This window comes from Tauraco erythrolophus, chromosome 2 (assembly GCF_009769465.1).
Source record: "Tauraco erythrolophus isolate bTauEry1 chromosome 2, bTauEry1.pri, whole genome shotgun sequence".
In the NCBI taxonomy this organism is placed as follows: domain Eukaryota; kingdom Metazoa; phylum Chordata; class Aves; order Musophagiformes; family Musophagidae; genus Tauraco; species Tauraco erythrolophus.
In genome coordinates this window covers 99,394,689-99,419,855 of record NC_141466.1, presented here as the reverse complement: position 1 = coordinate 99,419,855, position 25,167 = coordinate 99,394,689, and the positions used below count along the sequence as shown (strand labels likewise).

At 42.1% G+C, this 25,167-nt stretch overlaps 1 protein-coding gene across 1 annotated transcript; it reads left to right on the top strand.

Moving 5' to 3' along the window:
• Positions 1 to 193: 193 nt before the first annotated feature.
• KCNK17 (potassium two pore domain channel subfamily K member 17) lies at positions 194 to 24,872 on the top strand. Its single transcript, XM_086628527.1, has 5 exons — positions 194 to 412; positions 11,426 to 11,540; positions 20,853 to 21,019; positions 21,557 to 21,725; positions 24,577 to 24,872. Exons 1-5 carry the CDS (start codon positions 194 to 196, stop codon positions 24,870 to 24,872), a joined length of 966 nt encoding a protein of 321 aa, XP_086484653.1.
• Positions 24,873 to 25,167: the final 295 nt, after the last annotated feature.

Here is a 25,167-nt window from a genome sequence, read left to right as displayed (position 1 = left end):
CGGGGAAGCGGCACAGCCAGCTCTGGGCTTCCTTCTGCGCCGCGGAGGGTGGGAAGGGGCCAGGTTGGGGGCAGGCCCGGGGGTGGGGCTGGGGGGCCGGCCGGGCGCCCTGCCCTACCTGGCCCAGCGCAGCCCTCCCGCTGCCGGCGGCCGCGCAGCTTCTTCAGCCCCGGGTCTGGCGGCGGCGGGGCCGATGGTGGCGGCGCGGCGGGAGCCGCGACGGCGGCGGCGCTGGGGGGTGCCGGTGCTGCTGGCGGTGTACGTGGGCTACGTAGGGCTGGGCGCCGGCGTGCTGCAGGCGCTGGAGCGGCCGGCCGAGGTGCGGGCGGCCCAGCACCTCCTCCAGCAGCACTGGGAGCTGCTCGCCAACTACACCTGCCTGCAGGGGCCCGCCCTGCGGCGGCTCGTCGAGGTGAGCCCGGGGGCAGCGGCGGAGCGAAGCACCCGCCCGGCTGGGAGCTGCCGGGGCAGGCGCTGCCCTCGTCCCGCGGGGGCCGGTAACAGCAGCAACCGGCAATCTTTTTCTTTTTAAAGAAACAACCCGCACTGCTTTCCTGTGTATATCTATGCGCGCGCATCCTTCTGCCCCGAAGAAGCTGCCCACGGCGTGGAAAAAGTTTTCCGCTCCCGTGGGCGGCTTCCTCGCAGCAGGAGCGCGCAGCGCCGCGTCGCTCCGTGCCTCCGGGAGCGTTGGGCTTTCCCGAGCTTATCTCCGCGTGTTTCGGGCTGATAAAGAGTTTCTGTTGTTCTCCCTTGTCCTCCCACAAGTTGTGGCGGTTGCGTGTTTTTAAGCGGCGGTCCTGACAGAAGGAAGGTGGTGGCGGAGTTTTTCCCATGGAGTGATAATCGCCTGGGGTTAGTTGCAGGTGGTTTTGCTTTGCTGCTGAATGTATTAAGAATGACTTATACAGCCTATGGCATCTTACAAGCGGTAAATTCTGAGGGAAAGGCTTTGTCGTGGTTAAGTTTAATTAGGTTTTGTATTAGTGTCAAACTTTTCCAGTTTTCTACCTTTTTTTTAAAGGGAAGTGGAAAAATCCTGGTAACACAGATAAATCCTTAAAAACGTTTCTGAGGATGTTTGCAAGGTGTAAAGCGGGACTAACTATAATCTTATTAAAGTACAAGTGTATGCATTTTATGATAAGATATGAGCAACGTGGAATAAATGGGGTTTTCCCTTGCTCAATTTTTGTCTGAAAACAAAAAAGCTACAATATCAAAGTGACTTGAATGTTTATGCAAACCATTCTAGTTCAGTAGGTGCTCGTGGCTGAACACGTACTGCTTGCTTTGGTCTGTCAACCTCAAATAGATGTTGACAAACAAAAGTAACTTGGTTTTTTTTCTGTAGAAACATTGTTTGGTGGTGGCTGAAACCATAGTAGCTGGCCATCAGAGTTCAAAGGGCCTAAAAGGGACTTGGATAAGTGCTTTCAGGTGTTCTGGTTTTTTTCCAGCAGGGAGAAAAGCACAGTAACTGTCAAATAGGTAATATTGTTAGGAGTTTCAGCAAGGCTGTGGCAGATAAAATTATGCTGATAACCTATGTCATGCTCTCATCCCTTGATGTTCTAGATGGTAAATTCTCTGTGGCAGTCGGTAGAACATTGAAGATATGATATAAATTTGGGCCCTTGAAAGCTAGTGTGGTATCTACTCTTATTATTTATATTGTGTGATCTGTACTGTTCAAGCTGTGGAATATAAGTAGTCAGAAGTGAGAAACACATCAGACAAGTCCAGTTTGGCACTTCATAAAGGCAGCTCTAAGCTGAGTTTTGTTCAGCACAGGTCCATTGAACAGTGAGCACTAGGCATGGCTCTTGCCCTGGGATTGGAAGGGTTTCACTTCATGAATTACAGTAACGAGGTGATAGTAATGGAGAGAAGATGATCACAACTAAGTTGGTAGAAAAGTCTTTTTACTGTCATTCTGATGGTTTATTTTACTGTAGGGTGACCTCTACAAATTCTTGATGCTTTCTAGTACTCAAGGGAATAGGACAGCCTCCCAAATCCCTCAGACCAGATGCTGTTACAATGTGCTGTGAAAGTACTTAATTGTGACCTGATCAGCCCTAGATGAGGAAGTTACAAAGAAGTTTCATTTCATTTTACAGAGTGTCTATGCATGCCTTCATGCTTTGAGGAACCATAAATGGCTTTATGCATTGTTTTTAATAACTTACAGTGAGAAATTAATCTTAAACAGATAATCCACAGGATTGATTCTTTCCTACACTCTTTTCTAATTTCCTGTGGGGCAATTGTTTGGATACTGTGAGCGTGCTCAAAAAATGAGATGTTTTTTTTTATGCGGTAAATTGTTATTGCAGTAAATTGCCCACGTTTATCAGGCAGTGCCATCACTGGCCCTCTTCAGATGACCAACTTGTATTCTAGATACACAGCTGATTATTTGCTAATTAAGAAAGACCTATAAAGAGTGTTTGTGAAAACATGAATCAGTATATGAATTTTAACTGCTTTGATATTGCTGGCAATTCCTCATTGTCGTCTTACAGCTCTTTCATCCTAGATAATTCTAAATTCTGTTTATTTTAAGTGTATAGGGGCCAATAGGCAATAAAATCCCAGTTTGCTAAGCAATGTACAAACATAATTTTACAACCTGTTTATCGCATAGTTCCTAGTTACCGACCAGGAGTGGAAATCCACTATTCCAGCCCTTGCACAGATGGAGAGCAATAGAGAGCTCCTGCTTTGAGGAGGTAGCAGGAGAGCATGGTGTGAGGATGGGCAGGAGGAAAGGCTAAGGCAAACAAGCTGTGCTGGGGCAGCTAAACTAGTGAATTCTCATTCAGTAATTTCCATGGCTCAGATCCTTTCCAGGGAATAAATACTTTTCTAGTTAACAAAACAAAAGACAGGAGGAGATGGAAACAGCAGACAAAAACCCAAAAAGCCAATGGCAGAGGAGAAAGTGTTAGAAAGTGTATGACATCTGCAGTGGTGGGTTCCTGCTTCCCACAGCTCTTTTGTTGTTTTTTTTTTTTTTGTCTGGAGAGTCTGGTTTGCTCTTCCCCTGCATGACGATGAACAGTTCCACGTTTCCTAAATAGCTGAGGGTAGCATGTGCAAATGCTTTATGTATAAGCAAACAAAAATGTATGCTTGTGTGTTTATATATATATATGTTTGTATGTATATGGGGATGACTGATTTGCGTTTTTCTTGGCTTTGATTACTTATGCTTAGAACAAGGACAGCTTAGGGGACGACAGAGGGACTCTGGCCATGTGTCCCTCTACTGCACATCCAGTAACATCTACTCAAAGAAGACAAAAGTTTGATTTGTTGACCCATCTAACCGTAGGCTACTATTCTGACATTATGTACAGTCTGTGACGTGAACGTGTGTTCATGAGGAACAGAATCCAGAGCAAACAGTTCCTCAAGAGCCATTAGGCAACATACAAAGAGGGCAATACCTGGCTTTTTATTATAAATATGGTAGTGGTCTTCACATGCCAGAACTACTTGCTGCAAGGTCACATCAAAGGAAGCTCTTGATAATTATTGCAAAAGATAGAAACAGATGCAGTCATAAGGCAGGTTTCAGGCAATATACACTCAGTACAGTGAAGAACAGTAGCTGAACTTAGGTGGGGGAAAAAAGTACGTAAGAGCTTCTGTCCAGGCAGAAATGATGTTGATTCCAGATTTGAGAAGTGTCCATGGAGTGAGACTGCACACAAAGAGGGCACTTTCTGTACTGGCATATCTCTTAGAGGTGGGACCCTCTGACATTTTGGTGGCATCAGGTGATGATTTGTATGGTCAGGCTTGGAATAGTGTGTTTTCTGTGTTAGGCTGTTACCATGACGTCCTTTTCATGCTACTGTTCCTTTTTTGCTCTAAACTTCTTTGTTGTTATATACATATTTCCCTAATACAACTGTTTTCTGTATTTAATATATTGTCCTATCCACTTTCTGTTATTGTAGATGCATAATGTTATTTAAACCCAGTTACTTATAGAAACTGGGAAGAAGAAAATGAAAGCTGAGCTAAATGAAATAAATATATTTTTATTTTTTGTCTGGCAAGATTTAAGGCATAGTGAAAAGGAACTAACTCTAAAAAGCAAGCCATAAACTAAAAGCCTATAGGTGGATCTAGATACTGTTATCTCCATAGTCAACAGCTAGAGCTACACAATTTTAGTTCATGTTTACAAGAGCAACAAGATCTCACATGACTGAAAGATCCTCATCAATACCTTGGCTTGCACTGACATTGAACCAGCAGAGATTTGTGCCAGCTGTCAGGAAGTACGTTCCTGCAAATGCAGTTTAGTAAAATCATCTTGCCCATACATGATGTAGCAGTGAGTGAGTATTAAGGGGTGAGAATCGGAGATCACCTGTAGGTGATAAGGGACTTTAAGGAGCAGCATTTGCTCTCAGTGCTATGGACCAGTGACATTGTATAGAACCCACTTTAGTCAAATATCCATTGGCTTGTCACAGATGAAATAGAGTTGATCCTCTGTAATTGTTCTTTCTGATTTCCTTCTTACCAAAATGTACTACTACTTTGGTTGTTATAGCCAGCTCATTCTTCTCCAGACCTATTAATTAAAAAGAACTACGGGTGCCTTACCAAGAGTGTGCATTCTGTGCTTATAATGACAGACGTTGTTAAAAAGAAAATCTTTATTCCGTAAGGCAGTAGGCATGCAGTATTCTGTAAGGCAATAGACTAGCACAATATTGTTGGACACTTTGGAAGGTGAGGAGAAGACCTACTAATGAACTGTTGTTTCTGGTTAGTTGACTCACTTCTAGGTCTTCTGGTCAATGATGTAGCTTCTAGTACCAGTGTTTAAAAATAGAAGGGGAAAAAAAAAAAAAACCCACAGGAACGTATTATATTTCTGTACCTCTGCCTAAAGAGATATATTCTTTGATATTATCAAGTTCTCAGTTACAGCTGGTCAGGCTTCGTGGGAAGTAACAAGAACAGAAGTGCAGCAAGCTAGAATTGACTGGTAAGTGTCTCAATAACCTGTCCAGCCAGGCAGATTTGAGATGCACTACTAGCAGTGGATATCTAAAGACTGGGGGGGAGCTGCCCTCTAAAAAGAGAAATGGTAATTCTTGTCAGTTGTTTGAAGATGTGGGTTACTTTATCCTTTTTAAACACGACTAAAATAAAAATAACTACTAGAGAAGCAACTTCTCAATTTTACAAGGGCGATGCAGTGCAGCCTTCTGTGCTCTGTTTTGTAGATGATATAGGCAGTTCCTTTCACCAGGCCCTACTTATTTCTGTTGCAGCCCAGCTCTCAAGTTACTTGTATCGTTGGGGTTTGGGAAGCGATTGAAGTTCAGCAATGCTGTGTCCCATGAATCATGCCACAGATTCTTCCTTGATATAAAAGCTTAATTTTCAGAAAAAGTACTAGTGGCTTAGGTTAGCGTTAGTTGGATTGATACTGTACTTTGCTACATCTCTGGCTTCTTCTCTGTTGAAGACTAAGTCTAGATGAATTCTAGAAACTGTAGTGCAGAAACAGCTGCAAAGTGAAAGTGCTTTTGCCATTGGGGTTTATTTGGTTTAGAGGAATTAGTACCAATTATATTAGCAAATGAGGAGAGACAAGGCAAGGCAGTTATTTGATCAGGTCCAGGATTATTCAGGTGATGTGAAGTTAAGAAAACAACTGGATTCCATTGAATTCATAATGCACCTTGTGCGTGCTCTTCTGGTCAGAATTCAGGTAAGTTTCTACTTCTGAGAGAAGCTTAGAGCTCGTGGCTGGGAAAGGTGTGATTCAGAATCTATTTTTTAAATTATTTTGAAATTGATTGACCTTTGTCCTCACAATCTGAGACCAAGGATAGTGTTAACTGTTTTCTTCTGATTTACAGCTGGTGTTCTGTGAGATGTAAATGAATGTTTGTATACCAACATCGCACAGAATTTCCAGGGCATGAAGTTTGTGAGTTTATATGTTCTCATTAATCTAAATGATACTTTGGTGCCTTAGGAACACCTCCTTTCCCTCATTGATAGATTTTTGAAGGTGAGGAGAGAGAGCATCTGAAATGAGGCAAACAATTCTCAGGAGGGCATGTGCTCCCTGGAAAAGTTGTTGTATTTTTTTATTTGAACATGTAATCCTCAACTCATCTTAAGAACAAAGTTTCTTACTCCAATCTGTTTGCATGCTTTTTTGCCTTTCTTGAGAACTGCTTTCAAATACGACTAGGAAATACTGCTTTTGCCTCTAAAGGTGTATTAAGATTACTGTGAACTCTGGCCAAAATCCCATAGTTCAGAAGCACAAGGCAATGGCAGTGACTAGAGCTGTGGTTTGTAAGAGTTGTTTGTATTATTCCTTCCATGGTGCTTTCCTCCAGGAAAAAAAAGTGGTTTGTCTCTTTTTTTTTTTAGTTTCTTTCCCAGAAATAAGAAATCTTGAGCTTGAGAGTCAGGAATTCTTATGAAGACCCTTGGTAGGGTCATAATCTTCCAGGGCTTCACTTTCCCTCTTTTCAGTTTATATCTTGCTGCTGTTATTGAGAAGGGCAGAGAGATTAGAATTGGTCCAATTAATCATTTATATAAAGTGGGTTTTTTTGCTGTAAAGATTATAAGAAGGGAGGAGAAGCATAGTGTTCTGAAGATAGTAAAGATTGTAAGGAAAGTAAAGTCTCAATTTATGTATACAAATGCATTTATTCCTTATTGCTGATCTTAAACGCTTTTTTTTGAAAGCTGTACTCTGCACACTTATGACTCAGCGCAGAGGTGAAAGACTAATTTTTTAGTTGGTGTTGATGAGGTCAGAGTAAATAGTCACCTTTTGCAGCACTTGATGATCAGGAGCTGTGCTGCAGCCACAAGCTGATAGCAAGGGGCCCGCATGTGGCAAGAAGGTTTTAGAAGAGCTGAAGCGTGTGATCTGATAGCGCTGAGAGCTACCCAGGACTGGTGACACAGCACACATAGTAAATGAGAAAGACTTACAGGTACAGCTGAACGATAGAATGACTCCACAGCAAACAGAAAATAATAAACCTACATTTTGCGGAGAAGAAAAGATGTAGTTCTCAAATGTCAAGAGGGAACTGCACTCTATAGGCTGAGTCTGCATTAAGTTTTTTGGATACTTGAGTGGGTGTCCTGATAGAACCAGCAACCTCACACCTATTTTTTGTGATGTGTAGTTTTGTTGGGTTGTTTTGGTTTGTGTGATTTTTTTTTTTTAAACTAGACAATATGAACAAAAAAGATCATCTGAGAGTGTAATTGAATCATGGTTTAATTTTTAATAGTATGACTTTAACCATGTTGGGTTTGTTGGTGCTTAGCTGCATAGATTGGTGAGACTTTTCCAGGATAGATGAGGCACTCGTAAATCACTTGTGGAAGTGCAGCCCCAGAGCTGTGAAGAGCTAAAAGGCAGTCAAGCTGAAGAAGTGATTTTATTTTTTTTCAATCCAATAAGGAAATTGGGACAATGTTGTGTTTGAATGCTCCTGCAGGAAGAACCAGCAATGGTTATGTTAACCAATAGTAGGAAAGAAGGTGTATTGCTGCTCTAAAATAAGTTTGATTAAGTCAGAGATATGTTAGATAAGGGAGTCAGGAGAAATCCACAGCTTCCTCATGGAGTTACCAATGAACTTGAATTCAAGGAGGGAATTCCCTGCAGGAGGATGCGCAAAACTAGGCTTTGATTTGTACTGGGACATAATGATCTAACATAAAGTCTGCATTTGCAAGCATTAGTTTATGATGTTCCTAACTGAAACTTCAGAGTTTATCGTTGAGCAAACAGAGCTGGAGGCCAAATTTGGGTGTTGAGGCATGTTTTATCACAAAGGTAACAGGACAGGCATCTAAACAGACCAGTTTGAATAGAAGTCATGCTGTTTTTTTCATCACTAGCTATGACAATATTTGACCATGCAAGTAGGCTTTGCGTGATGCTATCAAGAAACAGAACAGCCTACTTGATGAGAAAACATGGCAGCCTGCAAATAAAGTGTCATTGACTCATGAAGGCCTAAGAATCTAAAAGATCCTAATTTATATATCTTATAGTGGTTATAGTAATTTCCATAGAAACTTTTATCTGTGGTTAAAATGATATAAGCATTGTCAGCTAAAGATGTAGGAGTCACTGTGAACTGTAAATTATAATCACTTTAGAGGGAGCAGAAATGCAGAAATGAAATTGTTGTGTAGCTTGTCTGTCAGTAGAAACCAAAGAGGAACGGAGTTCTGTTTCTTTCTGATTATTTTAACCAACCACCTGTTTCCTTCTTATTCTTCTTTGAGTTACACATATGCCCTTTCAGGTTCCTAAAATGTCAAGCGCAAGCTCTGCAATTTCAAGATTAGTTGTGTTTGAACAGTTTGTGGTATTGACTGGGGTCTTACATCGGGCAGATACCTGCTTTTGAACATTGGATGTGAGATGCTACTTCTGCTTGATGCCTTTTAATGCATGAGGTTTCAGAGTGGACACTGTATAACTTGCTAGCCTAATTAAGAGAAAAAAAGAAAACCCCTAGAATTTAACCTTAAAATCAACGTAAAGCTAAACAGAAAAAAAGTCTCTGCTTCTCAGAAAGGCAGGCTAAGGGAACCAAGCAGATGTGACCCAACTTGTATGATTCAGTTCCTTTTTAGTAAATCTTGAACCCACATGCCAAAATATATCTTGGACTTTTTGAAAATCATCAGCAGAGACATATTGGTGCCTTTTCAGTGGGAAAAGCAGGGAGAATTCAGCTCTTCTATTAGAATGTTTATTAGCTGGGTTTTTCCTGTGTTCTAACAAAAATGATAAACCACTTAATACTTTTTCAATGAAAAAGAGCACCAGCCAAAAGCTAAGTCTAGAGGAGTATACTAAATTAGGGCAAGTATACACTGATAATTTCCTGAATGTTCTCTCAGCTTCCAGGAGTTTGTAATCCAATGATTTACTGTGCCAGAAGCAATCTCTGTGTATTAATAGCTATCTATGGATTTCTCTTTCATGAATCCACCTCTGTAAGTGCATCTGTAGGAAGGCAAGCTCCATTAGTTCTACTGTTCTCAGAAGAATCAATCTTTAATTTTCTGTCATTGTTGTTGCTGTGTATCAAAGGTTGATTCTAGATACTATAATAAAATGTTTTACTTAAAAAAACAAAACAAAAAACCCCAAACAACCACCCAACCAAAAAAAAACCCCAACAAAATCACACAAACCCACCACACAAAACAAAAGCTGGTATACTTATCTCCACCCTCTAAAAATCCTCTCCTTTAAGGATGGCATCAATAGCTCTTTCTTCCTAATGGTAATGAACTTGACATTACTATTGGGAGTGTTCATTTATTAAAGTGGTTTTGATTTGCCTGAGAATTCAGTGGTCCCCATATGGGGCTGTGGCAGGCACAGTGGGCCTAATATTTAATGATGTTATCTAGATGTTTGATAACAGGATCTAACAAGGAAGTGCTTAGCAGAGGCTTACTGTTGACTCTTTGAAGACAACATGAAGGCCACAAATATGCTAAGTGCCTCAATCCCAGAAACAGAAACCAGCTGGCACACTGCAAACTCAGCGCTTGCTCTTTGCCAGTGAGTTATAGTTACCAGTATCTTCCCTTTGAGATAGTGCAGGACCTTCCTGCCGCTTAGTAGAACTACTTTATTTAGCTGTCTGCAGGCTCTTAAGCACACTCTGTGTTTCCTTGGTAGGAGCAGCACCTCGGGGAAAGCTGAGACAACGATTCTGAGATGCAACACTGACAAATCACAGCAAAGCTAGCATGGGCGCTCACAACTGCTCCATCTCTTGGCCCTGAAGCAAGCAGAATGGAAGTGGTGCGATGATGTGAAATTAAATGTTTAATGACTTGGTTACTGCTCTTGCTGCCTACATGATGTCTTGTGCAGGCTGCTTATTTCCCCTTTCTGCATGAAGAAATTTCCATTTCTTTGGGCTGATTCAGCCACAGTTTCTTATAGTTCTCCCTGGTTCCTGAGTGTTTCTGGCTTTAAAAACTTGATGTCCTTTGTAATGTTGTTGACTGCTAAGCTTGCATCAGCACGACTTTAGGCAGGAGAAAGGACAGCAAACATGCTGCATGTAGATTTTTGAGTCTATCTGATGAAGTTGATAATAAATTTATCTGAGCTGGACTTTTTGCCATTCCAGCAGGAATATATGTGCTCGAGAGTTGGAAAAATGTGTTGATCTCTGAGCTGCTCCTTGCTCTTTGCGAGACAGCTAGTAGCTCTGGAGAAAAGAGTTAATAGTTCTTGTATTTAAGCTGCTGCTTGGGTCTCTGGAAACATTTAATTCACAGCCCTGTATAGTATTATATAAATCACTTACAGCATGTTACAGTACAATTTGCAAACTTGAAATATTGATTTGTTTGATGGATGTATAAACTACAGTTTCTTTGTAAAATCCACAGCTGATGCAAATCTGAACTGAGAGTGATTCCTCTTATTATAAATGGTGAAAGCTTTATTAGCTATTAGCAGCCTTATTGTTAGGATGAGGATAGCGTTATTGGGTATCTGTATGTCTTTCTCAGAGGTGATGAATTTTATTTATCCTTGGCTACACTTTGCATTCAAGGATAATCAATTCTTGAAGATTCTTGGTCAGTGGGTGTGAAATGTTTAGTGTATGTGCTGTGATTAATGTTTTGGACACAACTCGGTTCAATGTCATTAACTTTACTGGCATGCAAAGGTATAGTCATATGTGGGCACTGTTAAGACATCTGGTATCTTATTTTGGCATAACTCTGCATGCTTCAGCATAGTGACTTAAGAGTCTTTCCCAGGTGGATTGAACAGAATTGGACATCATGCTAATCTAATCCTTTTTTTCATATTTCTAATCCTGACGTGGGGACATATTGCTAATACTAATAGACTGGCCATCCTGTGTAGTCTACATCTCCTGCATCACACCATATACATTCCTCCCAGTATAGGCAAAGGATCTATAGCATTTACATATGCATGTATATTTGCTGCTCTGGCACTTCTGCAATCAGAATATCCCATCTGGAAACAATGGAAAAAATGAATATGTCATAAGGCAGCGTTAACTATTCGGCTGGGCTTTCTGTAGGTAGTTCTTGCCCACCAATCTCTTCCACATTTACCTGTATGATCTACCATGTGCAACTTTCTTTTATTCTGTAGATGCCTTTTTCTTAGAATAAATATGCTGGGTTTTGGCTTTTTGGACCTCTCGGCTCTTTTGTCTCTAAGGCACAGAAAATACTCTATTGAAAGGGAAACAACAGAGTCAGAAGTAGTGGACTGGACATACAGCAGACTTACCAGCCACCACTGGAAATGCCAGTCATGTGACCTTACGTTAGGGCGTTTTTGGAATCTCACATTATTTTGTCTTTGCAGGGTATCATCCAAGCCTACAAGAGTGGCATAACACTCCAGGGAAACACCACTAGCCTGGGCAGGTGGAACTTCAGTGGGTCTTTCTTCTTCTCCATCTCTGCAATAACAACCATCGGTAAGAGTTCCTTGCTCAAAGGGCTGCCTCATGGGTGGGAAAGGAGTGGGAATGAGAGCCTGTACTATCAGATGCTGCTCCAGCCCTACATGGCTTCAGGTAGCTTATTTGTATCATGCAGTAGGTAAGCACCCGTGAACCTAGCCCTAGAAATGCTTTCATAGATTTCATAGATTTCATAGATTTCTAGGTTGGAAAAGACCTTAGAGATCATCGAGTCCAACCATCCCTAATCCCCATTAAACCATATCCTCAAGTAGCTCATCCACCCTATTCTTAAACACATCCAGGGATGGGGACTCAACCACTTCCCTGGGCAGCCTATTCCAGTGGCTGACAACCCTTTCAGAGAAGAAATACTTCCTAACATCCAACCTGAATCTCCCCTGACTAAGCTTATGCCCATTTCCTCTTGTTCTATCTCCCATCACTAATGTAAAGAGCCCTTCCCCTAACTCCCCACCATCTTTTCTCAAGTATTTATAGGCCGTAATCAGGTCTCCCCTCAGCCTCCTCTTCTCCAGGCTAAACAGCCCCAACTCCCTCAGCCGCTCCTCATAAGTTTTATTTTCCAGCCCCTTGACCAGTTTAGTTGCCCTTCTTTGGACTCGCTCCAGGAGCTCAATATCTCTCTTAAAGCGAGGGGCCCAAAACTGGACACAATATTCCAGGTGCGGCCTCACCAGTGCCGAGTACAGGGGCAGGATCACTTCCCTGCTCCTGCTGGTCACACTATTCCTGATACATGCCAGTATCCCATTGGCCTTTTTGGCCACCTGGGCACACTGCTGGCTCATATCAAGCCGGTAGTCAACCAACACCCCCAGGTCCTTTTCCGCCAGGCAGCTCTCCAGCCACTCCTCCCCGAGCCTATAGCGATGCTTGGGGTTTTTATACCCCAAGTGAAGGACTCTGCACTTGGCCTTATTAAAGCTCATGCCATTGGCCTCAGCCCAACGATCCAGTCTGTTCAAATCCCTCTGAAGGGCCTCCCTACCCTCGAGCAGATCGACACAGCCTCCCAGCTTGGTGTTGTCCGCAAATTTACTGAGGGTACATTCAATCCCCTCATCCAGGTCATTGATAAAGATGTTAAACAGAACTGGACCCAGCACTGAGCCCTGGGGAACCCCACTGGTGACCGGCCTCCAGCCGGATTTAGCCCCATTTACCACCACTCTTTGGGCCCGGCCATCCAGCCAGTTTTTAACCCAAAGGAGGGTGTGCCTATCCAGGCCAGCAGTTACCAGTTTCTCCACCAGAACACTGTAAGAAACTGTATCAAAGGCTTTACTGAGGTCCAGGAAAACTACATCCACAGCCCTTCCCTCGTCAACCAGGCGGGTCACCCTGTCATAGAAGGTGATCAGGTTTGATTGGCAAGACCTGCCTTTCATAAACCCATGTTGACTGGGCCTGATCACCCGGTTAACCTGTATGTGCTCATTAATAGCACTCAAGATAACCTGTTCCATGACTTTGCCCGTCACCGAGGTCAGACTGACAGGCCTGTAGTTCCCCGGATCCTCCTTCCGCCCTTTTTTGTAAATGGGGGTAACATCCGCCAGCCTCCAGTCCAGCGGAACTTCCCCAGTGAGCCAAGACTGCCCAAAGATAATGGACAGGGGTTTGGCAATGACATCCGCCAGCTCTCTCAGCTCGCTCTCTCTCTCTCTCTCTCTCTCTCTCAGCTCTTTGTTAGTGCCAGCGCAGTAATGATCTATAACTAATGAGATACAGGGATAATTAGCTCAGTACATATCCCTACTAAGTTACACAGCTTTTGCACTACCTCTACTTTTGCAGACCTTTTGCTCTCTGAGAGGTCTGAGGTGAATTGTGCGTTGAAATGAGCTTTCCCTGTCACAAGGAGAGGGAAGGATTTTGAAAAACTTATTATTGGCTGTTGAATCTTCAGAGGCTGTGTTTATGAATTACTCCATACTATTACTTGTATCAGATGAGGACCTACTTGTTTAGGTGAAAGTCAAATAGCTGGATAAATGGAATTATTCAGTTGAGTCAAGCTTCAGCAAATGAATAATGCAAAGCCATGAAGTAATTATGGGAGAGGGAGGGACAAATAGAAACAATAAAATGTAGTTAGGTACAGTGTTACTTAAGGCAGATGCTATTATTGTCAGTGCATGTCACCAAACCATTAATAACTTGCCCTGATGTCTTTTTCTTACTGTATGAACCAGTATTATAAAAACTGCATGGGGAGAGTATGTGGGGAGATGATTGTTGAATATGAAAAAACCCTCATGGGTTTCTGGATTAGCATTGAATCTGCCGGCTCTCTTCAATTTCAAGTACACTTTAGAAGGAGAATTTTCTTTATGCACGCAGGTGGAGCATTCTTTTGATTTCTCTGGTCGTTATTGAAGATACACTGACCTCAGAACATTAAGCCCCAAACAAGAGCTCAGAGAGAGGGAGAAACGTTTTTTACATGAAGCCACAAACCTTCCTGTAGCTCAGTACATCTTTCAGCCCTGCTCGTTTGCACATACATTGTTCTGAACTACGTTTGGTGTGTTGTACTACCAGGTACGTGTTGTACCAGATGATGGCAGTGGAGACTCATTAGTCAGGGCCACACAGGCTCTGGTTTTGCAGTGTAGAGCCTGGGCAGTTGCTTCCAGCCTTCGGTACAAAGCAGCAGCTGCTCAGAGCTGCTTTGCTTGCCTCTGTAGTTAATCCTGATTAGTTTCTAAGCTTGTCAGACTGACTCAAATTTACCACAACCAATTTAAGTTAACGACATTCAGGAAGAATCAAGTTTGTCATGTTAAAATATAAGGGGGGTTTGTGATGTTGACAGAGATCTAGGCTAAACATTTCTGGCCGTTACTCCAAGAAAGCCTGAAATATTCTTTTTCCTTTTTTCTTTAAGTACATTCCTTGCCCTGATGAATATCGGGAGGGGAAATGACTTGATATCAAGGGGCAGATAAAAAGAATCAAATATTACAACTGTCTATATCTCATTGTTTTAAAACATCCTGTGACTCTAGGGGCTTGTTCGTGGTTTTTTCATTGTGGAGTTGAGAATGCTGTACAAGTCACCTCTATGCAGAGAATTTCAGACAACTGAGCTCTTGATTTTCTTTTTTTTCAAGTTAAATTGTTTATTATGTACAGATTAATGTCTTAACACTCGGTCGATAACAGTAAGTTGTAGAAGAGGAAAGCACAGATGGTCTCGCAGAGCCTCACCTTGAGTCTGTTACCCATCCTCATTCTTCATGCAAGTCCTTGAGGAAGTGGCTGGTGCAGCCTCATTGACCCAGACATCACTGCATGACTGAGAAGGATAACTGATGTTGTCAAGTAAAGGCAAGGTCCTTTGCAAAGAGCTCGATGAAGTTCAGAGGAGTGATTCACAGAAGGAAACTTTATATGCAAGGCATGGCTATGGAGTAAATGGCACAGTTGAGAAGGGGTTTTTGAGCAAAGTTTGTTGAGGTTTTTGTGCCTTATGGGGCAATGAAGAACTTACCCCAGACTGTGAGTATGGAACCATTGACGGCAGGTCCAGCTTCACAAGATTAATGTACAGGAGTTAAAAAACAAGACATTCTGGCAAATATATTCAGAAAGAATAGAGTTAAAATGGTAATGACGAAGAAGGATTCTCAGGAATTTAGGAGTACTACCTAAAGATTTTGATGAAGATTTTGAAGAAGTAGGATGTGACTCTACTCCATGTGTTCAGGCGGCTGCATGTCCTTTGTCTTCTTTTTATCTTTCGTGTTCTTTCTCTGCAACTGATGCTGTTCATGCCTTGCTGGCCTCTTATGAGATGTAATGTCTTTGTGGCTTTTGCATCAACTATTTTCTCCATAGTCTTTTCAAACAGCACTAACACAGCCATTATCACTTTTACTGTTATCACTTTCGAGATGCTCTTTCCAAACTGTCAGCTTCTGCTTTCTGCTTTAGGTGCTTTAAACCCCTTCAGAAGGCTTAGTGTGTTTCTCAAGAACTCACCAGAGCACTCTGTCAGTGGGATACAGGAAGGGATGCTAGCTTCTTTCTGCATTAACACCATCTGAGGGACATTAACTTCTTTCCTACTGACACAGTTTTGAGTCCCCAAGTCTTCTGTTGCAGTATCTTCTGTGCTGTACCCTTCTTCCATTTAAATGAGAACCTCATCTATTTCCAGTAGTGATTAAAAGCCATATGCAATTTTTTTTTAAAAAGGAAAGCAAAGTTCTAACCTGCAGGCTGGAGGCGCTTGGTGCTCTAATCCCAAAGGTTTAAAGAACAGATATGTGTGAACCAAAACCTGTTCTTCAAACAAGTGCCTCAAAGCCTATGAAGTTTATGACCAATCTCATAATTTGAATGAAACTGCATTTACAAATTTTGATCGTGTGGGACAGGCAGCCCTGGCCTTCTACTGATTCCTTCTCCCCACTGTTATGCTTCTGTTTTCTTCATTGCTGTGTTATGTGTCATATTGTCCCAGATCTTCTATGTTATCTCATTTTCTGCAGATGTTTCCATAGGTACCCTCTCTCTTCAGTACCTTGAAGAATCATCTTCAGAGTTTCTTTAGAGCTATAATACTAGACATGATTAAAGAAAGAGAAGGAAATTTGCTGCTGGTTTTATCCCTTGCCAACACAAAGTCTCTCCTTTCTGTGTTTACTCTCCTAGTTAGCTTGGACTAACAGGGGAGAGGTCAAAAAGTTCAGAGTAGGGCACAAGATGAAAGTTCCTAAAGTCAAACCACCACAGGCTGGTGTAATTTCAGAGAAAATGGATGCTCGGGAAAGGATTTGCGATGAGACTGAGGCTGTCCGTGTTAACCTAAGAGTAGAAGGATGAGTATTGTCCTCTCTAGCCTGAACTTCCCCCTTTTTCTCTGGTGGGTGGATGCCATTACCTAGCGCAGCCTTCCTGTTTTCTGGTGGCAAAGCTAAGTACTCGTTTGTATGAATTTCAAAGGCCCTTTTTTAAACATAAAATAGAGTAGTAAAAGAAACTAAACCATCTCACAGTGGCGAGATGAAAGAAAGGAAGGGGAATACCTTCCTCCTGTCCTTCCCTTCTCTGGTTAACACAGTATAAGGGCTCCTAACAGCAATCCGCCAAAGGACTGGGGAGTAGTGAAGAGGCAAGGAGCAGGCTGTTGAGTGAGGGGTGGTATTTAGTGCAGTGTCATAGACATTTAGTATGTTGCCACAGATGACTTCCACGGGGAAAAAACAACAGCCAATTCAGGGCTATGAAGTCCTGACAGTGTAGGGCTTTGGCCAGCAAGACTTTCTCTAAGACTTTGACCCTCTGTTGTGCTGCCCAGCACATGTGGAGGTCCTGAGAAATGGCCAGGCTTCTGCCCATTGCTGGCTGATCATCCATTGGGAAATCCAGTTAAAGCAACTTGATGTCTCGAAGTAGTTAAAACATGGAATAACAGCCTAGGGCCACTTGCACATTTGATTCCTCTGTGAACCTCAGGTTTCTGTACAGGAGTTCTCTGCTCAAAAGCCCCCTGCACCTTTGATGCGTATATCTCCTGTGCCTCGGAGAACAGGGTTGTGACTCACTGGAAGTCACCCCAACTGCTAAGTGGAGTGTCATTTGTTCTCTGAAGGTTTAAATGTGTAATGCAAAATAAAGTAATTCTAGCACTGGTACCCCCTGCTGAACTGCCCGGTGGCCCTGTGGATCAGACACTCATTTGTTGGGTGAGACATCTGACTGCCAGGCTTCTCTGAATGTCTGTGTGTTCAAAGCAAAATATTGTCAACAAGAATATTCTGCAAATTTGGGATTAGGTTGTTCCTTTATGTTTTTTATTCACTCAGGTGGGAGAAAGAATTAAACCAAATCTCCCCAAAAAAAGTGTTTGAATGCTCAAACAACTGAAAGTTACTGGTTAAGGAAGCTACTCTTTCTCCAGTTGTGGTGTTGGTGGTTTTTTTTGTTGAAAATCATATTCTGTTTTTTCCCACAGCTAAGATTATTTGGTGAATTTGCAGATGTTTTTTTCAGCCTATGAAAGATGTATTTTTTTCACTCTAAGCACTTTTTGCTTAAAATACTCTTTTACATCTGAGCAGTGAGAACAGAGGCCAAACAAACCTCCCATTGTGGGTAGCAGGAAGTCAGTTGCCTCGGCTGAACTGGGGGCACTGCAAGTGGGATACTGTCTTGCAAATGAAGTCTTTTACTGTAATCCATGAATCACGCATCAGTCTGCTCTTAGCAAGCCTGCAGAGCCTCTGAATTCCTTATGTACAGGAATGTAATGGGCAAGCAGGAAAACACTGAATGTTTAGAAGTAAAACCACTCTTATTTTGCTGCTTCTAAAGAAGATTAAATTATTTTGCACTTTATTTCAAAATGGAACTATACAGGAATTTCATCCAGCTGCCTCAGTGAAAACACTTTCACTTTGACCTCAAGGGTGAGCATCCCGTGGCATCTCTTGGTGCAGGTGTGTAGCAGGTGACATCCCAGTAGCTGGTGCATGAGGAATGTGACACAGCTGCCAGTGTAGATTGTTTTAGTCTCTGAACTTGGTTCAGATCTTCTAATGTGTAGCTTCTAATGGTATAAGACACCAATTACCCTCATTCCATTTACTGAAGTGGGTAAGTCCCATTTACCCATTCCTGTTTGAGTTTTACAACAATTGAGATTTATGTACAACTAGACTGGCATCTCTTTGTCTAGTCCAAAGGCAGGAGTGTGTCATCAGTCAGACATAAATGGCTGGTCATTTTGCATAATCTAAAATCTCCTGTGCTGTTTGATCAAACTTTTTATTATATATAAAAAGCTAACGGGACATGGCTTTTTTGGTATATTTACAGCAACTGCTCACCAAGTCTTCAGGAAATTGGCTTGAGCCTATGGGAAAGGGGAGCCAGATAAATTATATGCAAAGTAGATCTGGTGTTTGATGTGCTGGGCTTACTGTACACGTTGGGCCTTCTTACATCATTGAATTTACGGCTCTAAATTAAATGTAATGTACAGTTTAACCTTAGATACTCTCCAGTCAGCATTATGTGAGGTCCCCAGAATCCTGAATGCTGCTGTGCTTCACACAGTGAGCTGAGATCATGGACCTTTCCTCCTCTCTTAGCTGATGTTTTTCTGCAGAGACTGGATTACCTGGAAAACTATGGTAAAAAGAGCTGCCTAAGCCATTACACAGTCTTTTTAAACTTGATATAGAAGGACCAGAGGGAAACACCTTGGGAATGGCTGGCCATAAATGTGTGACTCATATTCAGACTCTAGCCTTACAGTAAATGCCCTCCAGTTCTTTTCCCTGGATCCAGACCAGCCTGCAAATTACCATAATTTCATAAATGAGAAAAACTAATCCACTGAAATGTGGCACAGCCAGTGTGAAACAGATCACAACAGGCACATATCCCTTAAATTCACTTAGATGGATCATCCACCAGCTGTACTTGCCTGCATGTCTCCCATTTATCACACCTGTTAGTCTAGAATTGGTGAAAGCTGGCAGAAGTCAGTAATTGTGTGTGGAGGAGGGGAAAAGTACATAAACATCGTGGAGCTGCTCCTAAGTGAAGAACATTACCCTGTAATTAAGGCTGCTGTACAGTCTTAATTTAGCCCCTTTGTTTGACTGTATTTCTGAACAACCTCTAGTCATGTAACAGCATCCCATTCTTTCTGGGGGATGCTCTGCCCCCTCTGAGGATAGGCTACTGGGGCCTTTGCTTTGGTGGTATATTATGTTATGATATATACATTAAACTCAGGGCTCATAAATCATTCAAACCTAAAATTATTGGAGGGAAAATCCTCCAGATAGTAAAATTTTGTATTTGTGGAGGTAGGAATGAGATGAAAAGACAGTCTGTACACATATTGTGAAACAGTTTGCTACCAGACCTTTTTCTGGGGGTAGTTTGCTTTTGCACGTGCACAGTTAACTGTCTGCAGAGTCATCCGCAGCAAGAGATTTTTGTCAGCACAAAACTTGGCACGGAATGGGTAGATATCCCAAGCTTATCGTCACACACCTTTCTACCTTGTGTTGATCAGTGGCTTACTGAAACTGGTGTGGGACAGAGGTTAGCGAAGGAACGGGACTCCGTCTGGTCAAGTGCAGATGTTTGCACTCTCATTTGTCTCATGTACAGAGCCCAGCCCTTGGACCTCTCCCTCCCTGGGACTGCTTGCCTGCCCTGGGGCTACACCACCTGCAAGCATGGTAGCAAGGCGTCAGTGGCAGGAGCACCTCTGTGCTTGCACTGAGCCAACAGTTGGGTGTCGCTGGGAGGGGACAGCGTTATTTGTGGTGAAAAGATAAGTTTCGGCAGGTTATGTCGATCTTGTATATGGACATATGTAAATCTCTAATGAGTGGAGGTGATTTTGGAATTGTAGTTAAGGCCATAGGTCTCTGAGTGGTTAAGTCACTGTTGAAATGCTTGTCATGTGCTGGTCCTTCCCCTGTCTTCAAAAGCATCCTGTGAAATAAACTGATGTTAAATCTGATTTTCTGTTGCATAAACCACTTGAAATTAGAGAAGTACAAGTCTGCCAATTTACAGGATGTTTTTAAAAGAAAATGTGGGGAATGAAGACAAATATGGCAGCAGTGATGTTGAAGCCATGACGGTCTAAGCATACAAGCAAGGCTATACCTTTTATTAGACCAATTCATATGATTAGAAGAGAGAAGCAGAATTTCAAACACACTCTTTTTTTACTTTAGGTCTGAAATGGAAGGATTTTACTCAGGTTAAATATAATTTCTCTGAGTTTATTCGCTATAGGCAAACATTTTGACAATTTAAGCATAAGAGATATTTGGTACTTGTGGTGCAAAAGAGGAGTGTAAGCAAGAAGGCAGTATTAAGTTCACTAGTCCTGTGGGACAAAGGTAGAAAAAGGTTGTTGTTATAATTAAAACACTATTGTTATGATTCAGAGAACATCTGACAACCATGCAGGATCATTTACCAGCAAACCCTATGCCAACAATGCTTACAAAAACTGAACTAAACGGAAGTTTTGCATTTACGTCAGATCCCAGCCAGGACAGTGGGTAGGGGAGAGGAAATTCACTGGTAAATGGAAAAGGAACTAAACAAAATTGGCAGGGAAAGAAATGTTATTTTCCAGCCTACAATAGGATATGACAAACAATGGATGTAACTTGCAGTTATTTATAAAAAAAGGTCCTTTTGGAGCAGTGACCTTCTCATCTAACTTTTGTAGAAGATGGCGGTTCACCCCTCTAGGGTTGGAGGGCAAGCAGAGAATATTTTAGATTTAACGCCTTGTTCTTCTCTGCCTAGGCTATGGAAACCTGAGCCCCAGCACTGTGGCTGGTCGAATCTTCTGCATCTTGTTTGCGCTCTTTGGGATCCCCTTGAACCTTGTCCTTCTGAATGAAATTGGGCAGCTGATGCTGTTGGGAGTTCAGCATTGCGCCCATCGCCTAGAGGAGGTGTTTCACTGGAAGGTAAGCAATGTGAACAGATATGTTTCACCCTCAAGTTCAGGAAAGAAAAGACAGAGCATTGTCTGGTATTTGGGATCCTCTGACTACTAAGGCAAGCCTCCCTCCTTGTTTGGCCAAACAAAACTTGATAATACTTAGGAATAACTGGAAGCAAATAAATTTAGTTTATGACAACCCTATGAGGTGTCAGATAAGGTTGTTTATTAATTGAGGGAACTTCTGTGATTAATGGCTTCCCCTACAGCAACAGAAGTGTCAGAGCTTTAGAGCTATGCACAGTTCTAGAATATCCGGTCTGTTTATCATCAATCATAGTTAGAATTGCATGTGTAAGGTACATGGGGCATTAATTTAGGACTCATGAAGATGATGCCCAGTTTGTGTTGACTGGGAGACCACACTGTGTATTCTAGTGGAATGTCTTGAATGTTTGTGTGTTCTTATGGAGTCTAGCAACATCTTGAACCAGAAACTGAACTGTACTTTTCCTGCCACCCTTCTTGTGACAGTCTCTTCTTTTTTATTCTGTTTTACTAGAAAAAAGCTTCCCTCCTGATTAAGACCTGTGCACTGGTAACTGGCTTGTTATTGTTCCTCCTGCTACCTCCTTTGCTGTTTTCTGACAAAGAAGGCTGGTCTTATGAAGAAGGCTTCTACTATTCCTTCATTACCCTCAGCACTATAGGGTTTGGAGACTATGTGATTGGTGAGTAGTTCACATTTCATTGCTTTCACCTACTAAAAGTCAAAGCCAAATGTGTGGCATATGAAGCTCCCAACTTTGCAGTTTTACACCACTAGCAACTCACAGACCTGATGATAAATGTGTTGAAATAGGCATTTGACAGGTTGGAGAAGACATGATTTCGGACATAGCAATGCCACCTGTGGAAGAACAAAGAAATAATTTCCTGGTCAATGAGTAATCTTCCAGCATTCAGGTGATCTGTTCCTTGAGTGACTACAACTCCAGACTAGAGCGATATGTTTTTAATCACAGCAGTCGCTGATGGTGCACGTGGTGTGCTCCAGTGTGTCGGCAAGGATTAGTTTTAAGCAGATGCTATTCTGCATCACCATTAACAGACAGTGACTGTTTCCTCTGTCAAACCCCCAGACAACTGTTGTCTAAAAGGCAGCTTAAGTCACTTAGGTGTAGACTGTCAGGCACCAGGCACAGCCTAGTTTTGGTTGCCAAAACCCTTTGCCCGGAGGAAATGGGTTTGGACCCACGCCTGATGCATTTGCTGAAACACAGGACGCACCTTTTTGATAAAGACTTTCTCATTAAAAACAAATTGGTTATAGAAACACATGCACCCTTGAATCCCTGGGAGACAGAAAGACTAAACCACCTTATTATGGATTCTGTATTTTCTTTTCTTCACAGTGTTTGCTTGATGCTTAGACAACTTAGTGACTGTTACCTTAGGACTTGTCTATAATTCATCAAAGTTATGACTAGAGCTTGTGTAGGCATACTTAGATGAGCTGGAATCAAGTTAGCTTGGGTAAGGGTAGCCAGATGGAGCTTAACAAAAGCTAGCCAGTTCAGCATTTTCCTATGCTGATTTTATAGATAATGCTGAACTCTGTGCTGCAGCAGCCTTACTTCTCTCAGTTCCTGATAACTAATTTTGAATCTCTTCACTAGTATACCTCCCACTTCCACATGTACCTTCACCTGTGTGGTACCTTTGTAACTGGCATACAGCCACAGATACGCTAGGTTCAGGAGGGGAATAACTGAATTTGTCAGTGACCTGTGGTATGTTAGAGGCCAAACCGTTTTGGCCTTACAATCTTGTGTTTGTGGTTTGTCTCAACTTAAAAATAAGCAGGGCCAGGGCATGGAAACATACACTGTTTCCCTGCTAGCGTGATCTCTGGCACTGTTCTGGACCAGGTAAATTCTGGAGGATATCATATGCCAGGAGCGATGCCCAATGTTCACTTGGACCCAGCTCCTCTGTTTTGGGGGAAATATAAGCTAAGCTATGGCACTTGGATTTGAAGTCATAGAGTGGTCTCTAGCCTGTTTTATTTAGTATTATTGATGTAGCTTCTCCTACTGTCCCTGAAATCTGTTAATTCGCACACTCAGTAAGCCCTTCTATTGGACACAGGGTCCCATGTAGGTCCTAAACTGCTTCTGGTCTTCTCATCCCCAAGACTGTACCTATCAGATGGTTTCTGTGGATAAAGCATTTTCCTTGGAAGCCTCAAATAGCCCTCCCCTCTTGTTTTCATTTATTATTTGGAAGCAAACAATTTTTAAGCCTTTGAATTTAGCAGAGGTGAAAGGTGCTTGTTTGAAGGATGAATATAATTCTCCTTCTGGTTCAAGTTCACCTTGATGTAGAAAGCCAGCTCAAAGAGGAGTTACCATAGAAGTGGCTGGTATCTTCCAAACATTTACCAGTGACTTATTGACAACCTCAAAATATCTTGTAGTCCCATTATATCAAAAACATACAATGTATATTATATAATAATACCAAGTAAATGGATGTAAAGGATTGGCTGTTTAATATGTCTCCACTGATCAGTTGCTACTTACCACAATCAAGTAACTGTTCATGGACCATGATTTGGGAACTGTGGCCTCCAGGTTCATGGAGGTACCACCTCATACATGTTAACTCCTCACACTCAGTCTAGAAATTATCAGGTTTCTGTAGTATCTGCTGTGCTGTATGTATTAAGTTATAAAGTGACAAACCTTCCTAAGGTAAAGAAACTAAATAATGAGACCTGAGAAGCAGTAGAGAAAAGGCCCATGCAAAGACTTTCCTGCCACTGATTTGTATCTTGTACCTTACCTGTGTTTTTAAGGGTGCCTTAGTCTGCCTTACAGGTACAGCACAGTCATTTCATAGGGCTGAGCTCATGCTTTTTCTTTGCTGTATTACTATTAGCGTTACTGCTGATACTAACTTAGCACGTTGAAGCCTCTTTGCACTAAGCATTGTGGAAACACCACCAAAACTATGGCTTTGCTCCAAAGGGATCACAAAGTACCTAGCTGAGCAACCAGACAGAGGTAGCATAATTTCAAGCTGTCTTCCAAGGCTTAGATGTTCTTAGAGGTTTTAGGATTGCTCAGGCCCTTCCCCTCATGCTCTTAGAGACTCACCCACTTGCTTATATCTGGCTTAACAAGTTACATACACCAGTACATAAAACCTGCTTAGCTCTCTGTCTGCAGGGAACCCCTGTTACGTACTGATACAATATTGTGATGCTCAGTGGTAAGTAGAGAAATGAAAGTGTGCACTTAAATGTGAATAATTTCACTTTGACATAGATGTAATTCGGGATTTATTTTTCTTAAGTGTAATCTTTGCAATTCCTTGGGGGTTCTAGGCTGATGCTGACATGTCATGAAACATACTTGCTTACGACATCTATTCACATGCTAAGTAGATGGCATACTTCTGTTTTATACAGAAATCACTATTATTAGTCCTATTTCTAATGTTTTTTCTTTACATGTAATGTGTCCTTTGAGGCACTCTTGATCCAATCTAGAAACGTTTTGGGTGATTCTCTTGTAGGGATGAACCCAGACCGCACCTATCCAGGCTGGTACAAGAATGTAATCTCTCTGTGGATCCTCTTTGGGATGGCCTGGCTAGCATTGGTTATCAAACTTTGCATCAGCTTTCTAGAGAGCTCCAGTGACTTCTGTCAGTGCAACAGGAAGAGCACAGAGATGGCAGAAGACTTAATGGATGGCAACAAAAATAGCATGACGGGACTTCACGGTGTGGAGATCTGCAATGATGAAGACATAAAACCAAAAGGGCCAGATGAATCTCACAACTACACAGCTCCTACAGAAGCACTCTAGGGAAGAAACATACCCTTGGTGTCTCCTAAGTGATGCATCTCTGGTGATGCCTAAAAATGTGGGAACGGAGCTGCCCTGACCTTCACATGAGGTGAAAGCTTGCTTATTGAACTTGAAATGCGTCTATTCTGAATTGAGCAATGACAACAAAACGTTACATTTGCAGTACCACAAAGAATTACCAACAGGACTCTTAGTAGATTTACAGAGATACTGCCTGCCCTCTCACCTCAATATACGGGGTAAATTTTGGCATCCATAAGCAACACTAGCTGTTGTCCTTTTCTTTGCATGC